Source organism: Vanellus vanellus (assembly GCF_965231255.1).
Source record: "Vanellus vanellus genome assembly, chromosome: 10".
NCBI lineage: Eukaryota > Metazoa > Chordata > Aves > Charadriiformes > Charadriidae > Vanellus > Vanellus vanellus.
The window spans coordinates 3958325-3975523 of NC_138915.1; the positions used below are offsets into that span (position 1 = coordinate 3958325).

General features: G+C 41.7%; 1 protein-coding gene across 1 annotated transcript in view; it reads left to right on the forward strand.

Annotated features, from left to right (window-relative positions):
* The window catches only part of DCX (doublecortin), a 75996-nt gene that overhangs the window by 10805 nt on the left and 47992 nt on the right, over positions 1-17199 (forward strand). Inside the window, exon 3 of the mRNA XM_082488273.1 lies at positions 1673-2013. Within this exon, the coding sequence (XP_082344399.1) occupies positions 1673-2013 (341 nt within the window). The remainder of the gene's footprint in view (positions 1-1672; positions 2014-17199) is intronic.

Sequence of the window (17199 nt, forward strand, 5' to 3'; positions counted from 1 at the left end):
ATCACTTTTTGGCAAACTGGGTACAAAGTCAGGGTTTAAAAAAACCAGTTAGCATCCTGCACCTTTTCTATGGCTGCTTGTGACGTCAAACACTTAGCACTAATAAGGACATAAATACTACACAGACCATTGTTTTAAGCCTATAAAGCCTTCTGTTTATTGAGTAACTGTTAGTGGTATCACCATATGTTCAGGGATTATCTCAGTGCCTCCATCAAAAATGCAATTTAGTCAGCAGAAGGATAACTATATGAACACCATACTGGATACGTTACATGCCTGGACCATGAAATTCTGTGGAAATCAGTGGGCTATATAGAAATCCGTATTTACACCTTTGCCACTTGGATATCAAATCCTGTCCTAGAGATCCTGTAATGGAAAGCCAGACTCACATGTTGGGTAAGCTTTTCAAAGATGTTCAGTATCTGTCGTTCATAAGAGGGAAGAGATAAGGAAATGCAGCCAGTCTGTTTACATGAAGAAGGATTTCTTCGTATTCAAAATAGCTGAATCTATATTTTGATTTCAAACCTATCATAATATTTGAAGAACTTCATTCTGTAAGATCAGCCCAATAAAACACTGAAAGAAACTTCATAAGAACCTACAGATACCCATGATATGCCTTCAGTTCCTATTAAAATTTTATCTAATGGTGAGACAAAGCTTCTTCCTCTAGCAATGACTGACTTTTTTTCAGTGCGTCCTCAAATGCTCAGCAGCCTGAGTCATTTCAGACTAGACAGCTACATTCCCTTAGGGTTACTGTTTTATAGTCTCGTTCTAGTAATAACTCTTCTAGCATCCATCAGATTTGCAGACGCAAAAGAAGACAAATCCTTTAAGGTGCTCTTCAAACCTTAGATAGGATGCCGTAAATTACAGACAAAGCTTGAAACTAATTTTGGATGGGATAAGGAAGGGTTCTTTTATAAATTACTAACAAGACTGTGTAACCCTTCTCTACCATGTCTAAATTTGGATTTCATATATTTTTGGTTGGTACCAGACATATAAAAGTAAACAGTGGTATTTGGTGTAGTGTTTTATCTCAGCAGCCACTAGGTCTGTCCTCTAATAAAACACTGACGCTACATTGAATCATATTTGTTATGCCTGCTAGATTTATCAAAGCTGCTTTTGGTAGAGACTATTCAGTACCAGGTTTTCACTATTTTTCAGGCATGACACAAAAGGTACTTTGTGGATGAATGTTGATATCCTCTTGGCGGGGGATGACAGACTGAAGTAGTAGCGAGGTCTGTAAAGATGGAGAGGAAACTGGCAAATTTACAAAATAATTTAGGTGATTAAATGAATTTGGTGTTTAGGAGCTTTTAGACAGCTTAGTTGCATGTTCAAGTATCTAAATACCTTTATAACTCTCAACCTTTTTTAAACCCTGGTTCACTTTACTGAGTGGTAGTATGTATTTGCTGATGCAAGCTATGGCTGACTCGCTTAGTTTGGGGAAATACTAGTAATATTTTAAATAAGCATAAATATAAAATTAAGACAAAATGTTTTAATAACAAGCTGTCATGGAATTGCTAATAAAAACAATTATTAATGATTTACGTGATTCATGGGGGAAACGTAGAGTGTCTGTGTTTCAGTAGTCTTACGGGAATAACTGTAGAATTAGACTGTTGTTCATTTCTTTCAAAAGGGGAGAGTTACGTCTGCTCATCTGACAACTTCTTCAAGAAGGTGGAATACACCAAGAATGTCAACCCCAACTGGTCTGTCAATGTGAAGACATCTGCCAACCAGAAAGCACCTCAGTCTCTGGCCAGCAGCAACAGTGCCCAGGCAAAGGAGAACAAAGATTTTGTGCGTCCCAAGCTGGTAACCATCATCCGCAGTGGGGTGAAGCCCCGGAAGGCAGTCCGCGTGCTCTTGAACAAGAAGACTGCCCATTCATTTGAGCAAGTTCTCACCGATATCACTGAAGCTATAAAACTGGAGACGGGAGTGGTCAAAAAGCTGTATACCTTGGATGGGAAACAGGTAGGAGATTTTACAGCTGTTATGTCTTTTTCTTTCTCTTATCTTGAGGCTTTGCTGACTCAGAATGATTCCTGAAGCCTAAAATTAACCTGAGATGATCACTGCCATCTGTTCTGTTACAAGTCAGACTTCTCATGCCAGTGGTTAAGTTACTAAATTTTCACTGATATTAATATCAAGTAAAGAATGTAGCCAACCGTCTGAGTGAAACAGATGCTCCATCCTGCACGCCAATGTGCAGTGCGTGTCTTCCGGACTAGCTAAATAAATAACATGGGGAGTTCGGCTGACAGCCACCAGTTGATTTGGCTCTGAAGCAATTGCAAGAACTCTCAAGCTTTGGATTCACTAAGTGAAAATGTGTTGCTTGACTTTTCTTGCTTGCTAAGATAAAGTAATTGATCCAAGCATGCTCTTCTGTCAAGCTCAGTAATTAGCAGGAAAAGCATGGAACTGTATTGCACTTTCTTGACTAAATGCATGAAGAGATAACATGCAGAAAGGGATTTAGGTCAAAAATATTTAGTGTGTCATCATAATGTTCTTCATGTCTACATTTTCCTGGAACTGAAAGAAACATCTGTCTCTTGTTAGCAGCTACACAGCAATAAGCCATTTTATATTGCTATATCTATGAAAACCCTTAAAGGAATGTGGAGGATAACTTTGGGGACTGGGAAGAGCTAGATTCTTCAAGGAAAATTCTAAGCTTGATTTAACAGTTCTGTGTTTTCTGTAACTGAGGGATGATATTATTTTTGTCACTTCTTTTCTTGCTCCAAATTCTGGAGTAAGGCAGCACAGCTTTTGTGTGGGGGTTGGACGCTGGCTATTCTAGGGATTGATACTATTGCTTTAAATTTCTCTCTTTCCTGTCTCTGGAGAAAATTATTCAAATACTGGCTCTTGAAATACCATGCCAACGCTAGGCAATGCCTCCAACTAACATGCAGACTTTACATATGAAAATATTCATCCTTCCAACCCCAAATATAAGCTCATAAAGTGCCCTGCACAGTCCAGGTGCAGTGTCAGGGAGCTGAAAGTAGCATGTTTTAAGGTCCCTTCCAACCTAAACCATTCTATGATTCTATGTCACTCTAACTTGTCTGGTATTGCTTTGTCCCAACCTCTGTATCCTGCATGTTAGTTAGTGGCTGCTTCTAGCTTCAGATACACAAAAATCTCATCTGCCTGTCAAAGCTTTTCTTTCCACTTGTCTCTACTGAGCACTTTTTCTTCATAAGATGCATAGTTTATATGTGATTGGGTGTCTTCCCAGCTAGACTGTCCATAGATATAGTAGCATGCTGTAAATAAGCAGTGATACAGGGAGTGATGTACTGGAAACCTTGGAAGTGGCTGGGGGAAGAGGAAGGGGAGAGTCAAATGATCCATCCTCACTAAGGAAAACATACATGGGCACAGGACCATGTGTTTTGAGTCACAGCAGCTTTACAGAGGGTTTAATAGATGGATCTGACCTGAAAGCAGTTGCCTGCTCATGCTGACACAGAGTCCTATTGCTCTCACAGTTGTGAATGAGGATCTTAATCTTAACCTGTAAATTGCCTCCGTTTGAGAACTGCCAGCATTTTGGAGGTGAGATGTTGCTTTGGATGGTGTGCAGAAATAGAAATGCCCCGTGATCTTCCATCAAACTGTTCTCTTCTCCGCCTTTTAGCTAGTTACAGGAGGAAGTGGTGTTTCCCCTCTACCTCTGGAGAGCAAGACCAAATCAACCCATCAACTGAACTGAGCTTGTGGCCTGGTGACTGGACCAGCCTGTGAAATTGTGTTGATTCCTAAGTGGGGATTTGGGAAATGCTGCTTGCTCTAAAGTTACAGATTGCCTAGAGTAGTGCTGCTGCGGGGTAGACTGCGATCTGTCATTGGAGGGGCTGCCTTGCATGGGGCTACAGCTGAGCAAGGAGCACAAAGGTCTATGTAATTTAGCAGCTCCTACTGCAAACTGTTGTCCACACCAGACAGCACACCATACATAACTCTTGAATCAATAAATGAAAGGCAACCTTGTTTTCCTCATGTCGGGCTCTGACACCTGTACAGTGACTAGTGCCTTAACTCAGCACTGTTTTGACTGGGGCAACCTGACAACTTCACCATCACTTTCTGTTGCAGAAATGTGATTTCAGTAAAGTCTGAGTAAAGATATCACATTTAACTTCTTATGATGGCTTTATAATTCACCAGTTTATGAAATGTGATATTTCATTGTGTGTTTCAGACAGCACCACCAGGAGTTTCACTGTATGTAAATCTACATGCAGTATTGTAGTTATTGAAAAGAATGAGATTTTGTGATTTGACAATAATGGAATGTTTGATATTTGTTTGTGGCATCAATTACTGTTGAAGCTTCCTGAAGAGCAAACCTGGTTCACCAAGGCTTTGTTTTTATTGGAAGGTTTCCTTCAATGTTTGTTTTTTTAATCTAAGCGTATTTGAAATTTTCCACCTATGTGTGTTCTTAGTATTGAAGCTAGAACTAGAAGCTTCTGCTATGGGTGCAGTGTTTGCTATTAGGGTTTCCATGACATACTGCTCCATAAAATCTGACCTTGTGGCATGATAGAGGTTTTTGCATGTCTGATTCTGACATTAGAAAGAGATTCCTGAATGCCTAATTCTGACAAACAGTACTTTATTTTCAGGAGAAAATATTCATGCAAAAATGCAAGCTGCTCAAAGCTGAAATACTGACAAGAATCCTGACAGTCTGTCTCTTTGAGTGTCATCAGAGGCACGTTACTCCCTCTGTTGTGAAATGATAAAATTTACAAAAGGAACGTACAAAGGAAACTCATCCTTCCTCAGTCCATGAGCTGTAACTTAATGAGGGGAGATGATTATTTTATTTATAGGCATTTCCATGGTGTTATCAGTAGAGTAATCAAGATGCTTTAGAAGTACAGACAGTAGTGGCAATGATAGTGCTGTGTAAATAATTACATTTCTATGCACTGCAGACCTGCTGCATTCAGAGTAAGAAAGCAGTTAATTGAGCTGGATGGGATGTGTTTCAATAAATGTAACACTCAAAACAACAGTGAGGTTCTTTTTTTTTAAGGAAATTTTGTTTCTTTTTATGTCTTGGGTTGTCTGTAGAAATATGGCCCTCTTGAAATTGCTAAATTAGCATCTCAGGTTTAAGTAGCTTATTTAACTTGATCTCACACATATTTCTCATGCCTTGTGCCTTGTCTGTCTTTACTCAAGCTCCTTCCCTCCTTGGAGCATATCAGCACCTCTTGATGGACACCCCAGAACTCAAATAGGGTTTCAAATTGTTGACCAAAATTGAGTCATGACAGAGAATCACAATAGGGATTTAACTTTTAAACTTCATGGCCATATAGGAAATGGTATACGTCAAAGAATTCAGTGCATTAAATAAATACTACAGTGGATCAAATTCAGCACTTGGTTTCATGAGTACCACTGCTGTTGTGTTGAGATGTGTAATATACATAATTAATATATACATATGCAGGATTGAATTTGATCTGATCTGTGGATCATGTTGGAAAACAGTTGCTTTGGTAGATTCTTTCTCTTTTTTAAACAGTTATATCCAGTGTCCCAAATAAGTCTGGATTCCTGGGAGTACTGGCTACTTTATAAACACATGATGACAGTTTCTGCCTCATGTCATTAATAAACCAAATTAGAAAACAGAATTTGAGACTGTGGATGAAGTTGCATTCAGATATTTTGAATGCAATAGTCTGAACTAGACTTTGCAAATGTTGTATAGATTTACTGTCCTGTTTATGCTTGAGCTTCTTTCTTATCATGGTGTACAATAAATAGGTGTTTTTCTGGAAAAGAGGAGGCTATTTCATCACTGACAGCCCAGTGCCCATCTTCTGCTTTCTGCACCTTGCTTTGTAAGTGCTGTCTATCTGCATTTATTCCTGCTTTTAAGAAATGACCTGTAAAAGATAATGTCTTCTGTACATACTGAACTTCTCTTTTCCTGTGCTGTCTTGTATTCCAAAGTTGTATTCTGTGAGTTGTTCAGCAAGTATATAAAGAGATGTAACAAAAATCAGTTCCTTTTTTCTGTGATTATCTGAGTGATACTCTGTAGTGACCAGAAATTCATCAGGCATGTTCAGTTTTCCTTTAGCATTAAGATATTTTCTGTGGTATGGAAAATTCCTTCTACTTTTTCTCCAGCTGATGTATTGCCATGTCTTAATTAACAAAATACCCCATTCTGCGACCCATCAATTAGCATCACCAAATAAGCAGAATAAGGTGCTGTTCAGAGAGGGGAGAGCTTGTATGCTTCAGTTCCTCAGAAATATAGATATTCTGGTCAACAAGCAGGGAACTGGATGTGTTTTTAGCCGTAATAACATGCAATGATCTCTTCTAGACTTTGAAATCTTCAAGCACAGGGAGAAGTCACACGTGACTCAATTAGAGTCTAATGTGAGATCAGTTAGATAAACTGGATATCCACAAGTCCATGGGGCCCGATGGGATGAACCCTTGAGTGCTGAGGGAGCTGGGGGAAGTCATTGCTGGGGTGCTCTCCATCATCTTTGAAAGGTCCTGGAGAATAGGTGAGGTGCCTGAGGACTGGAGGAAAGCCAGTGTCATTCCAGTCTTCAAAAAGGGCAAGAAGGGTGACCTGGGATACTACAGGCTGGTCAGCATCACCTCCATCCCTGGAAAGATGATGGAACAGCTTGTTCTGGGTGTCATCTCAAAGCACCTGGAAGAAAACGTTATCAGAAGTAGTCAACAGGGATTCACGAAGGGGAAGTCATGTCTGACTAATCTGATAGCCTTCTATGATGGGGTGACTGGATGGGTGGATGAGGGGAGGGCAGTGGATGTTGTCTACCTTGACTTTGGCAAGGCTTTCGACACTGTCTCCCATATCATCCTCATAGGCAAGCTTAGGAAGTGTGGGTTAGATGAATGGACAGTGGGGTGGACTGAGAACTGGCTGACAGATAGAGCTCAGAGGGTTGTGGTTAGTGGTGCAGAGTCTGGTTGGAGGTCAGTAACGAGTGGTGTCCCTCAGGGGTCAGTACTGGGTCCGGTCCTATTCAATATGTTCATCAATGACCTGGATGAAGGGATAGAGCATACCATCACCACGTTTGCTGATGACACAAAACTGGGAGGAGTGGCTGACACGGCAGAAGGCTGTGCCACCTTACAGCGTGACCTGGACAGGCTGGAGAGTTGGGCAGAGAGAAACCTTATGAAATTCAACAAGGGCAAGTGTAGGGTACTGCACCTGCGGAGGAATAACCCCCTGCATCAATACAGGTTGGGGGCTGACCTCCTGGAGAGCAGCTCTGTGGAAAGGGACCTGGGAGTCCTGGTGGACAACAGGATGACCACGAGCCAGCAGTGTGCCCTGGTGGCCAAGAAGGCCAATGGCATCCTCGGGTGCATCAAGAAGAGTGTGGCCAGCAGGTTGAGGGAGGTCATCCTCCCCCTCTACTCTGCCTTGGTGAGGCCGCATCTGGGGCACTGTGTCCAGTTCTGGGCTCCCCAGTTCAAGAAAGACAGGGATCTGCTGGAGAGGGTCCAGCAAAGGGCTACAAAGATGATTAGCAGATTAGAACATCTCTCCTATGAGGAAAGACTGAGGGACTTGGGTCTTTTTAGTCTAGAGAAAAGAAGATTGAGGAGGGATCTTATTAATGCTTACAGATATTTAGAGGGAGGGTGCCAGGGGGATGGGAACAGTCTTTTGTCAGTGTTGCCCAGTGATAGGACAAAAGGTAACAGGCACAAACTTGAACATAGGAAGTTCCATCTAAACATGAGGAGGAACTTCTTTACTTTGAGGGTGGCAGAGCACTGGCACAGGCTGCCCAGCGAGGTTGTGGAGTCTCCCACTCTGGAGACATTCAAAACCCGCCTGAACGCCATCCTGTGCAACCTGCTGTGGGTGACCCTGCTCTGGCGGAGGGGTTGGACTAGATGATCTCCAGAGGTCCCTTCCAACCCTGACCATTCTGTGATTCTGTGATTCTGTGTGCTATTCATTGGCTTTTACCTAGCCCAGACAAAGTGCTTCTGTTCCATCTGAGTGTTAGCTGTCTCATCAGATGAAATTACATACATTTTTGTATGTCAGGGCATTTGTGACTGTGCTCCTGAAAGAATTTCTAGTCTTAATAAAATGGACCCCTCTAGCAGTCTTTGCTTTGATAAGGATTTCATGTGGCAGGTGATGAGTAAAGTTCATCTCTCTATTTGCAAAGCTGATGCAAATGCGTAGGAGGCCAGCCCACCTCTCCTGTCCAGAGAAGAAGTTGCCATTTCATTTTAGATGACTTGCATTGAGGAAGGACAACAGCCATAGAGGGAGAAGCAGGATGACTAAGCTCACAACAGGTTAAAGGTCAGGACTTTGGGTCTAAAGCCAGCAAAGTAGTTGATAAAGCAACTCCTAGTACTGCACTACTAGTAAAAAACTACCTTAGATGCATCTCTACAAATTGCACTGGAGAAACCAACCAGACTTTGGAGCTGCTGCCCTGATTTTAAGCTGGTATGTGGAAACAAACTAGTAAAAATTTTTTTGCTCAAGTGTCAGTGCTGGCAGCGGACCAAGCTCTGCCAGGATAGTGTAGCTCTATTGATTACACTAATGAAATTGTATCAATTTAGTACCAAAATATACAAATGCCTCCAACAGCTGTAATCTGTAATTGATGCTCAAGAAGAAGGTGAATACCTCCATGATGTACCTAGTAACATCTGCATTGCTGGAAGATCAGAGGGAAAATATTCCCTCTAGAGCCCTAGAGATAGTTAACTTACACCCTGAGGCATGAGATTCAAGGTTACAAAGCAAGCAAATTGGTCTGCATTATTACACATGTCGAGGCGTAGGATGTCAGAAACTCTTCGTCCTTCTGAGACTTCATAATTGACTGCCCTTTTGGATACTGCATAACTGCATTGAAGTAACCCCAGAACAAAGCCATTTCACGTACTCATGTAAAGCTGTGATCTAGCCCCAAAGCAAATGGCATGGAAGAGCAGGAGATGGGTGTGTGTTTTATATCCTGCCTCCTGCAAAAGGCTCTGCAGCAGCTAATAGGTGCTAATAGGGGAGAGGCAAGTCCCATCTTCCTTCCCTGCTGCATAAAGCTGTAGCAATAAAACTGTATCTGTTTGGCATCTTTTTCTCAGTCCTTTCTTCTCAGTGCTTCTTGTTAACTGCTGAGATTTGGCAGGCCCTGCATAAATCTCCCAGTTTGATACCAAGAGGATAGGTCTGGATTCCAAGCAGTAATAGAAGAATTGTGCAGGCAGGATCTTTGCCCATAGCTGCCTCCCTTAACAGATCGCTTAGGGTGAGGATTTACTCCCAGCTTCACTCTTTCTCGTTGCTTTTGCAGACTACTATGACTTAGGGTGTTTGCATGAGATTATTCCTCTCTAGCAACCATGTGTCATGGAAGAAAGGGTAGTAATAATGTATGGGCTGAAGAACTTTTGAACCCAAGTCACTTACACTGCCAGACAACACAGCCTAGTTCTCTATCTGTAGGGAGCTCTTAGTCTAAGCTGGAAATTTAGCATTGCCTGATTCATGCAATGACTAGACACTAACACAGACAAAACCAATTAGTCCGCAGGTATCCCTTAAGGACTTTATCATGCGCTAGAATGAATAAGCCAAGCTGCCATGAATGTGTAACTAAGTTCTTATGATAAAATATTCAGAAGATTTTCTGAGATGTTATTCAGAAGCCTTATGCTTATTAATTTCTGTTTACTTAGGTCTGTGGGCCACAGAATCTGGGTGAAAAGGGACCTATCTGGAACGCTGTGAATCCCAATTCCTGTAATTAGTAAAGCAGAAGCAGTGTGATCTCAGCAGCAAAAGTCTCGATCAAAAGTATTCTGTGTGCACTGAGACTGCCCTGGTTGCCATCAGTGCGGTCTTCAATCAGCTTCTCAAGGCATGTTCAGAGCACAGGGAGACAGTGAAGATCATCACCTTGCAAACTTTGGTGGATGTTTTGCCATTGCTTTGCCTCTGCCTTGGGTTCTGGAGGAGGTGTCGTGCTCCCGCCTGCCATCCAGCAGGGCTTTGGCACTGTGAATTCACTGGTATTTTGTTGTTCTGCAAATACTAGCTGAAGCTGCTGTGAATCTATTGTCCTCTTAAGGTAGTGAGGCTCCAAGTCCAGAAGCTGGCTCTAGAGCTGCACTGCTGCTTGCTGAAAATTGTTGATCTTCTAGAAATGCAAGCCTTGCTAGTAGTCATGTACTGACCAAGATCCACATGAACACCTGCTACTTGTGTCACAGATGGCAGACTGTCAAAATTATTGAAAGATGCAGTCAGAGCTGACCTGGTGACCTAAAAGTACGTGGCCCCTATTACTGAATCCTGGTGCTATTCACACCCCGAAAGAGACGTATGCTAAAAATTCAGTCCTCACTAGCATCTTTATTTTGGCAGTTCTTTCTGTCATACAGAGTGACATGTTCCCTTTTCACTCGGAATCCCAGGAGAGAAGAGGATTATTCTCTGTAGTGCCAGGGGGTTTATCTAGGAATAAATGGGCTGAAAATGAGCAAGGAAAATTAGGCTGAATATCAGGAGCTGAGACAGGCCAAGAAAGCCTTGTAGTTTTTTCTTTTGCTAGTTTATATTGTCACATGAAACTAAGTTTCTGGTTCCTTTTTGGTGCTCAAGTAGAAATCCCACCAGTGTGAATGGAAGTCCCTCCTGCTCTGAGAGAGAGCAGGTTACCTTGAATGTATTCTGAGCACATGTCTAGCTCAATGCGTGGACTCCGGTAAACATCTTATTTCTTTTGATCATGTACAATAGTCAAATACGTGTAGTTTCCCTGTTTGTAATGGGGAAATGTCTTGCTTACCCTGGTGCACCAGGGTCTTTAGTCTTAGGCTGTGAGTGGCATCATGTGTAGTATGTTCACTCTCATCTCCCTACCTGCAGTCGCTCAGAGTCTGTGAACACTCCCCTGAGTTCACCCAGTGTGAGATACCTTGAGAACCTGATGGCGGTTGGTGCCATATTCCACATGTTGTTGTGAGTTCCACCTCTTCTTGTCTGCCTGAAAGCACTTCATCCCTTCCCTTCTCAGCTCTTACTGGCCTTTGATCAAAAGGCTGTTTTCACTCAGTAGCAGCTCATACTTACACTTTTCTTTAGGAAGAACCTGCACTAGACGTGGGTAGAGGCATACAGCCCAGTAACAGAGGCTGGTAAGAAAGGCTGCCATAGAGCTATCATCCAGCACAACAGTATTTTCTTCTTTCTTGTCCCTGAAACTGCCCATGGAACTGAACCAGTGATTATTCTTTTTTGTATGTAGTACTCGCATCTTGATGGAGCTTAAGTGTTAAGGAAATGAATGCATGTTACAGAGAGCCCAGGCTGAGTGTGAGAGGTTCTCAAAGGCCTCGTCATCTTGTCTTTTGAATGTGATGCCAGTGTCATTTAAAGGTCTCTGTATGGGACAGTAAGAGAAAGAGTGATATTTTTGCTCATACGCAGAGGATAACAGCTTCCATCCACCCTCTGGTCTGCCAGAGATGACAAAAGATACTGGCACAGAAATGCGTGTAATAAAAGTATGTCTAAAGGAGTTGAGAAGAAAAAAGTTGGATCCAATCCATCCAGATTTTCAGAATTGGCTAAGGGAGGCCTGCATATGGGGGCAAGTGCAAAGACAAGCCATGAAAGCTGAGGGTGATTCCAGCTTGTGTTCAGGGCTTCTCAGGCTGTGGCAAATTGATTAACATACAGAGCTGGAATTGCAGGCCTGCTCTTGGAGATTTGCTTAGCGCTGAATTCAAACTGAATAGGGAAAAATAAGCAAGGCTAATAACCAGAGCGTTCACTGCTCCAAGCCATAAGACACACCCTCTCCCCTGTGAACATACAGCCAGTCCTTTCTGAATTAGTAGACATAGTTCTAGTTTCCTGGTTAAGAGCAAGCAGGGTGTGTATCTGTATAAATACATTTTAGTAAGTGTTACAGAACACAAATCTGCAGCTCAATTTGCTGTCTGAGCAATCTGAACTCTCGTTTCAGTGAAAGGATCCCAGGGACTATTGTGTTCTGACAGTGACATCCTCAAGTCGTGTTATTGTTTCTTCTTCCCTTACTCTAATAAACCAAGGCGTTTTATTGGAGTCTTTAACTGCACTTTGAAAATGTTTGCTTACTTTTAAATTAGTCTTTGAGATAAATGCAAATCTCATTGTCATTAGCAGTTTTTAAATTATCCACATAATCTAAAATAAATGTATTAGCTCATGATGCTTTTCTCTCATTTTTTTAATCTTGAAAAATAGTTCAGATCAAGGATTTTTCAACTAGAGTGGGTGTAAGATATAGCCTTCTTTTTAACTAATTCTTTTTTCTTTTTTTTTGTCCTCCAAGTGGAGGACTTGGTTATGAACTAAACAGACAAAAAACAGACATGGGGAAGATAAGATAACATGCACCATTCATTAGGAGGATTTTTCCAGGAGATTTTGCTTCACTCAGAATTGGCGTGAGAGGTCAGTCCTTCCAGTCCTCCAGGTCTGAGCTCTGTTATCTGGAGAACAATGAACACAACCAGCTTTATTGACTCCACAGGCATAATTATGCAGCCACTGAGCCTGTAGGGCAGCAGGGGAGAGCGGGGCTCCGGGCTCCTTCCTCGCGCTGCCCTGCCCTCACCATCTGCTCTGTGCTGCTTATCTGGTACTCAGTCCCCTGCAGCTGCCAGCGCCCACAGCTCCAGTTCTGCTGCTGCCTCGCTGTGGACATCACTCCCTGGTTGTGATGGACCAGTTTAAGCCACCACATAAAACACCTAGCCATGCTAACTGAGCTACTGGAAGAACAGCTTATGGTCACAGATGCCTGTCTTTTATTCGGGTTCTCTGAACAGGATAGAATAATCAGTTTAGGAAAGTATCCTGTGGTGCATGTGTGCTTCTGTGAAAGAAGCATTTCTCCAACCTATTGCTGTACCCCTGCACTCTTGACATAATCTCTTGTCCCCTTCCTCACCCCCTCATGCCCATAATGCCGCTGAAAGAGGAACAGAGGCTGGGAATGGTGACTAATGGGTGTACCTGCTCACCTCTGCATGTCTGGTGGTGAAAGTACACTAGGAAACTCAGCTTCTGTACTAGATAAATCAACTGAAATGGAAGCTAAAATCATGGAAGACACAACATGGCATAACAAGGTATGAATAAACATAACTTCTGCAAGAAAAAAACTTTCACCTTGATTATCTATTAGTATAGAATAATAGAACAAATAAAATCATAGATAGGGGAGAGCCAGTGTTGGACTTCAGAAACTCATGAAAAAAGACTCCTTCAAGAACCTATTAAGGAACCTGAAGTAGTGATAAGAAGGGAAAATACTATCACAGATGGGAACCGGGTTTAGAAGAAGAAACCAGGGTAGAAATCATTTTTTATCAGAGGATCAAGATACAAGTGATGTTTACTGTCTTCTTGAGTGATGTGGATGTGGAAGTACTTGGTTAAGATGATTAAAGAATTATTGTAATAAAGAAAGTTGGGAGACAAGTGAGAGACTGAGATGTAATTAATGGCACTGTAATGGACGATCATAAGTGCAAAGCAGCACACACTGGTACAAATTACTCTTATCTTTTAAATTTTAAATAACTTCTGCAGAGAGAATTGGTCTTGATGAGGCAGGCTAGTAAAGAATATCTTAGCACAGAATCAAAGCAACATGCTAAAACATATGGTATGCATTCAAAATTCAGACCGAAAGGAACAGCTTTTTAAAATATTGCTGTATTCCATTTGCCCTTCCACTTCACCTCTCCACATTCACAAATGTGTCTCAGAATATGGAAGTAAATAAGAAGTTTCTCCAGTGAGTATGCTGCACTGCAGCCCTCTGCAACTGTCCCATCTTTTCTTGAAGCAGCTGGAAGGGGTGGGGTAGCTCATGCAGGCGCTTGGTAACTCTTTTGTTAATGCAGTATGTTATAACTGCGACTTCGGTGAAACAAGAAGCAGGTTGCAAATGGTGAGAGTGGTGTATACTACGGAGTGCTTAGTTCACCCAGGCTTACATGGCTCTCCATGGCTGCCCATCTTGGTATGGTTTTGTGCTTGCAGGTATGAAACTGGGAGTTTGCCTGTGGCTGGGGTATCGAGACGACCTGGCACCCACTAAGTTAACTTCCTTTGGAGGTCCAAGGTGTCTAGTTATGCAAAGATGTTGAGAGAAGCTATAGCTGTAACTCTACAGATGGGGAATGCCCTAACTTTCTATAGACACATGACATGTCATCCCACTGCATGGTGGAACACTTGAAACGGGTTTGTCAAAACTGCATGGAGTGATCCTACTCTTTACATTAGGGGCACAAAATACAGTGCTTGTAAAGGTCTTGCTCTTAATGTGTATGTACTTGTCCATTCTTCCATCGCGTGTGTTGTATGGCCATTAACTCAGGATTTTAACTTCTGACAACCATTTCTTTGATATGTCTAACTTTGGCACTCCCTTTGTTATCTACAAAATAGTATCATTACACCCTTTACCATTCTTCCATACCACCTGGTATTTACAAAAGCCTGTGAAGTATTTTAATAATGGAAACAAGCAAAAATGCAGTGCAGCCATTTCAACTTTGTCAATAACTTTAAACCTAGCAGATAAATTATTTGGGGAGAAATGCTGAGAAGCATTTGCAGAGAAGCAAAAATCTGTTTGAAACCTTAAACCTGAGCAGCCTTCCATCATGGAGCTCAGCTCTCCATAAAGGCAGTAAGAGGACTAAACTTCTCTTTCTCTAAATGTGCACATATCAGGAACCTTATCAACTGCTGGCAGGCTGCAGGATTACATGTAAATTAAGTGTATCAAAGAGTCGAGTTAGATAGCCAACATTAGGAGCGAAGAACGTTATTCTTGCCTACTTGAAAGCCCTTCATAATGGATTAGAAACAAGAACTTACATCTCTTAATACCAGCTGAAAATTGAGGCATCATTTTGCTTCTAGTGAATTTTAATACTTTGAGAGTAAATGGTACTGGGGATTTCCTTCATTTTAGACAACCCTAGTCACAGAGTTTTGCAAAATGATGTGTACGTTTCACAATCAAAATGAAGGCCGTAAGGCTGGCTGAATTTTGTGTAAGAGTCTAGATAGAGTTGTTGGCTAATGTTATTTTTAGCACTGTAAAGCAACAGAGATCTTTACAATCTTGGCATTTCTTGCGGTTTTAAAATGGAGAACAGCTTTTGAAATGTCTGCTTTTCCTTGAATTTTTATCCATACCATGAGCTTCTTCATAAAGTTTTTCCACTGCTTTTGGCAGCAGGTAGTGATTTAATGCCAAACGGTGCAGAACTGCTCCATTTTGTACTGTTTCTGCAGAATGCTTTTTCTTCCAAAAAAATAGATGCTGGAAAAAATGCCATCTGATCCTGACATTCATTGTTTGCTTTGTTTCCAGTTGCATGTGTGAAGTGTTTAATTTGGTGTAAAATGGACAGTGAACAAGGAAAAATAAAGTTGGGCTGAAAATTTATACACTAAGCACTAATTTACAGATCTTGTAATATATAATATCGGTGAAAACCAACTTGGTTTCTTCTTCTAAGCATAGCTCACCAAAGACCGACTTTCTCTCAGAACAGGAGGTAGTTGCTACAGGAAATATCTCATGTCACAGGCGAGAAGCAGTGTGCTTCAGGTACTCAAGCAGCAAGAGTGGGTCTCGGGCCCCTGGCATCAGTTCTAGATTCAGCTGCAGCGTGTGACCTACGTCAAGGCAATTAATTTGGTGTTTTCAGACAGGTGTGCCTTGACACATTTAGACTAATAAGGAGGCTGAAATGAGTTTGTCAATTTGTCTTTAATGTTCAAGTTTGAAAAGTTTTCACACATCTTTTTCTTAGTTGTTTTTTGGTAAAACAGAAGATGACTCACTTGTAAGACTTATTGGTACTGCCAAGAGCTGGGGGGATGATATCGATTAGGGTTTCTCAACCCTTTTTTTTAAAAGCACTGCCTAGATTCTGTAGGAAGAATGTCTATTACCCATTTCTAACAGTTTTCTAACAGCTAACATTGCTATACCAATCAGTAAAACATAAAGCACAGTTTGAATGGTCATTTATCTCTCCATTTTTTCCCCTCCCATTTTATTCATCCCCTGCTTGTGAGCATGGAGATTTGCCTGTTTGCTTTGCTTTCCTTGCCATATTGTTTCAATTATCAAACAATCTTTTTTTCACCTCCACTTGAATTATATGTGGATTTGACTTATAACTGGAACAATGCAGTCATTCTGGCAGCTGTACTGTGGACCACCTTCTGCTGCTTTTTGGACCACCAGCTAAGATTGATGAAGAATACTAAGTCTCAATAGCATCATAACAGACTCAATCCCTACTCTTTTCATTGCATCCAGATACCGTGTACAGGATACCTGGGTTTAGTACTCCAAGGTTCTGGCTTCTAAAACAAAGTAAGTGTCCAGGTTCTGTCCCCTCAGTGGGTGAGATCCATTGAGGGTGATCTCTTCTTGTATCTGGTGCCATACTAGGCAGCGGACAAAGCAGACATTGATTCAGTCCCAACCTTTATCCCCTTCACATGTGCTTCCTTTCCACAAGTCATGCTTTCACTTCTTTTTTGCAGTCTGGCAGCTGCAAGGGCTGGTTGCTTAGTGACACTCTCAGCAGCACAAAGAGCTCTCAGCTGGGAGGCCAGGTCTGTCAGCCACAAACAGCTGGGATAATTTTATTTGTCTTTCTCTTGTTCCTGTTAATTGCAGGGAGCTGAATCAAAGTCAACATAATAGAAAAGGGAGCACCAGCAGATACTATTTGTGGCTTCTTTAACATCCACCTTTTTCTCCCTGAGTCAGGGAAGTGACAGCATGTGCCAGAAGTGGCCTGTTATTTCAGAAATGCAGGAATAAAATTAAAAGGCGTGATTTCCACTTCTGGTTCAGGCAGGCTCTTACCAGGTCCTATATAAAAGCAACATGTGAGACTGGCTTTTGGATTTATGAATCATTGTTCCTTAATCCAACGTGTGACCGCCTACCTGTCCATTCTTTGTAGTAATCATATGCTGCGCAGGTCACATCTATGGAATAGCTATTAATGACTTTTTCTCTACCTCAA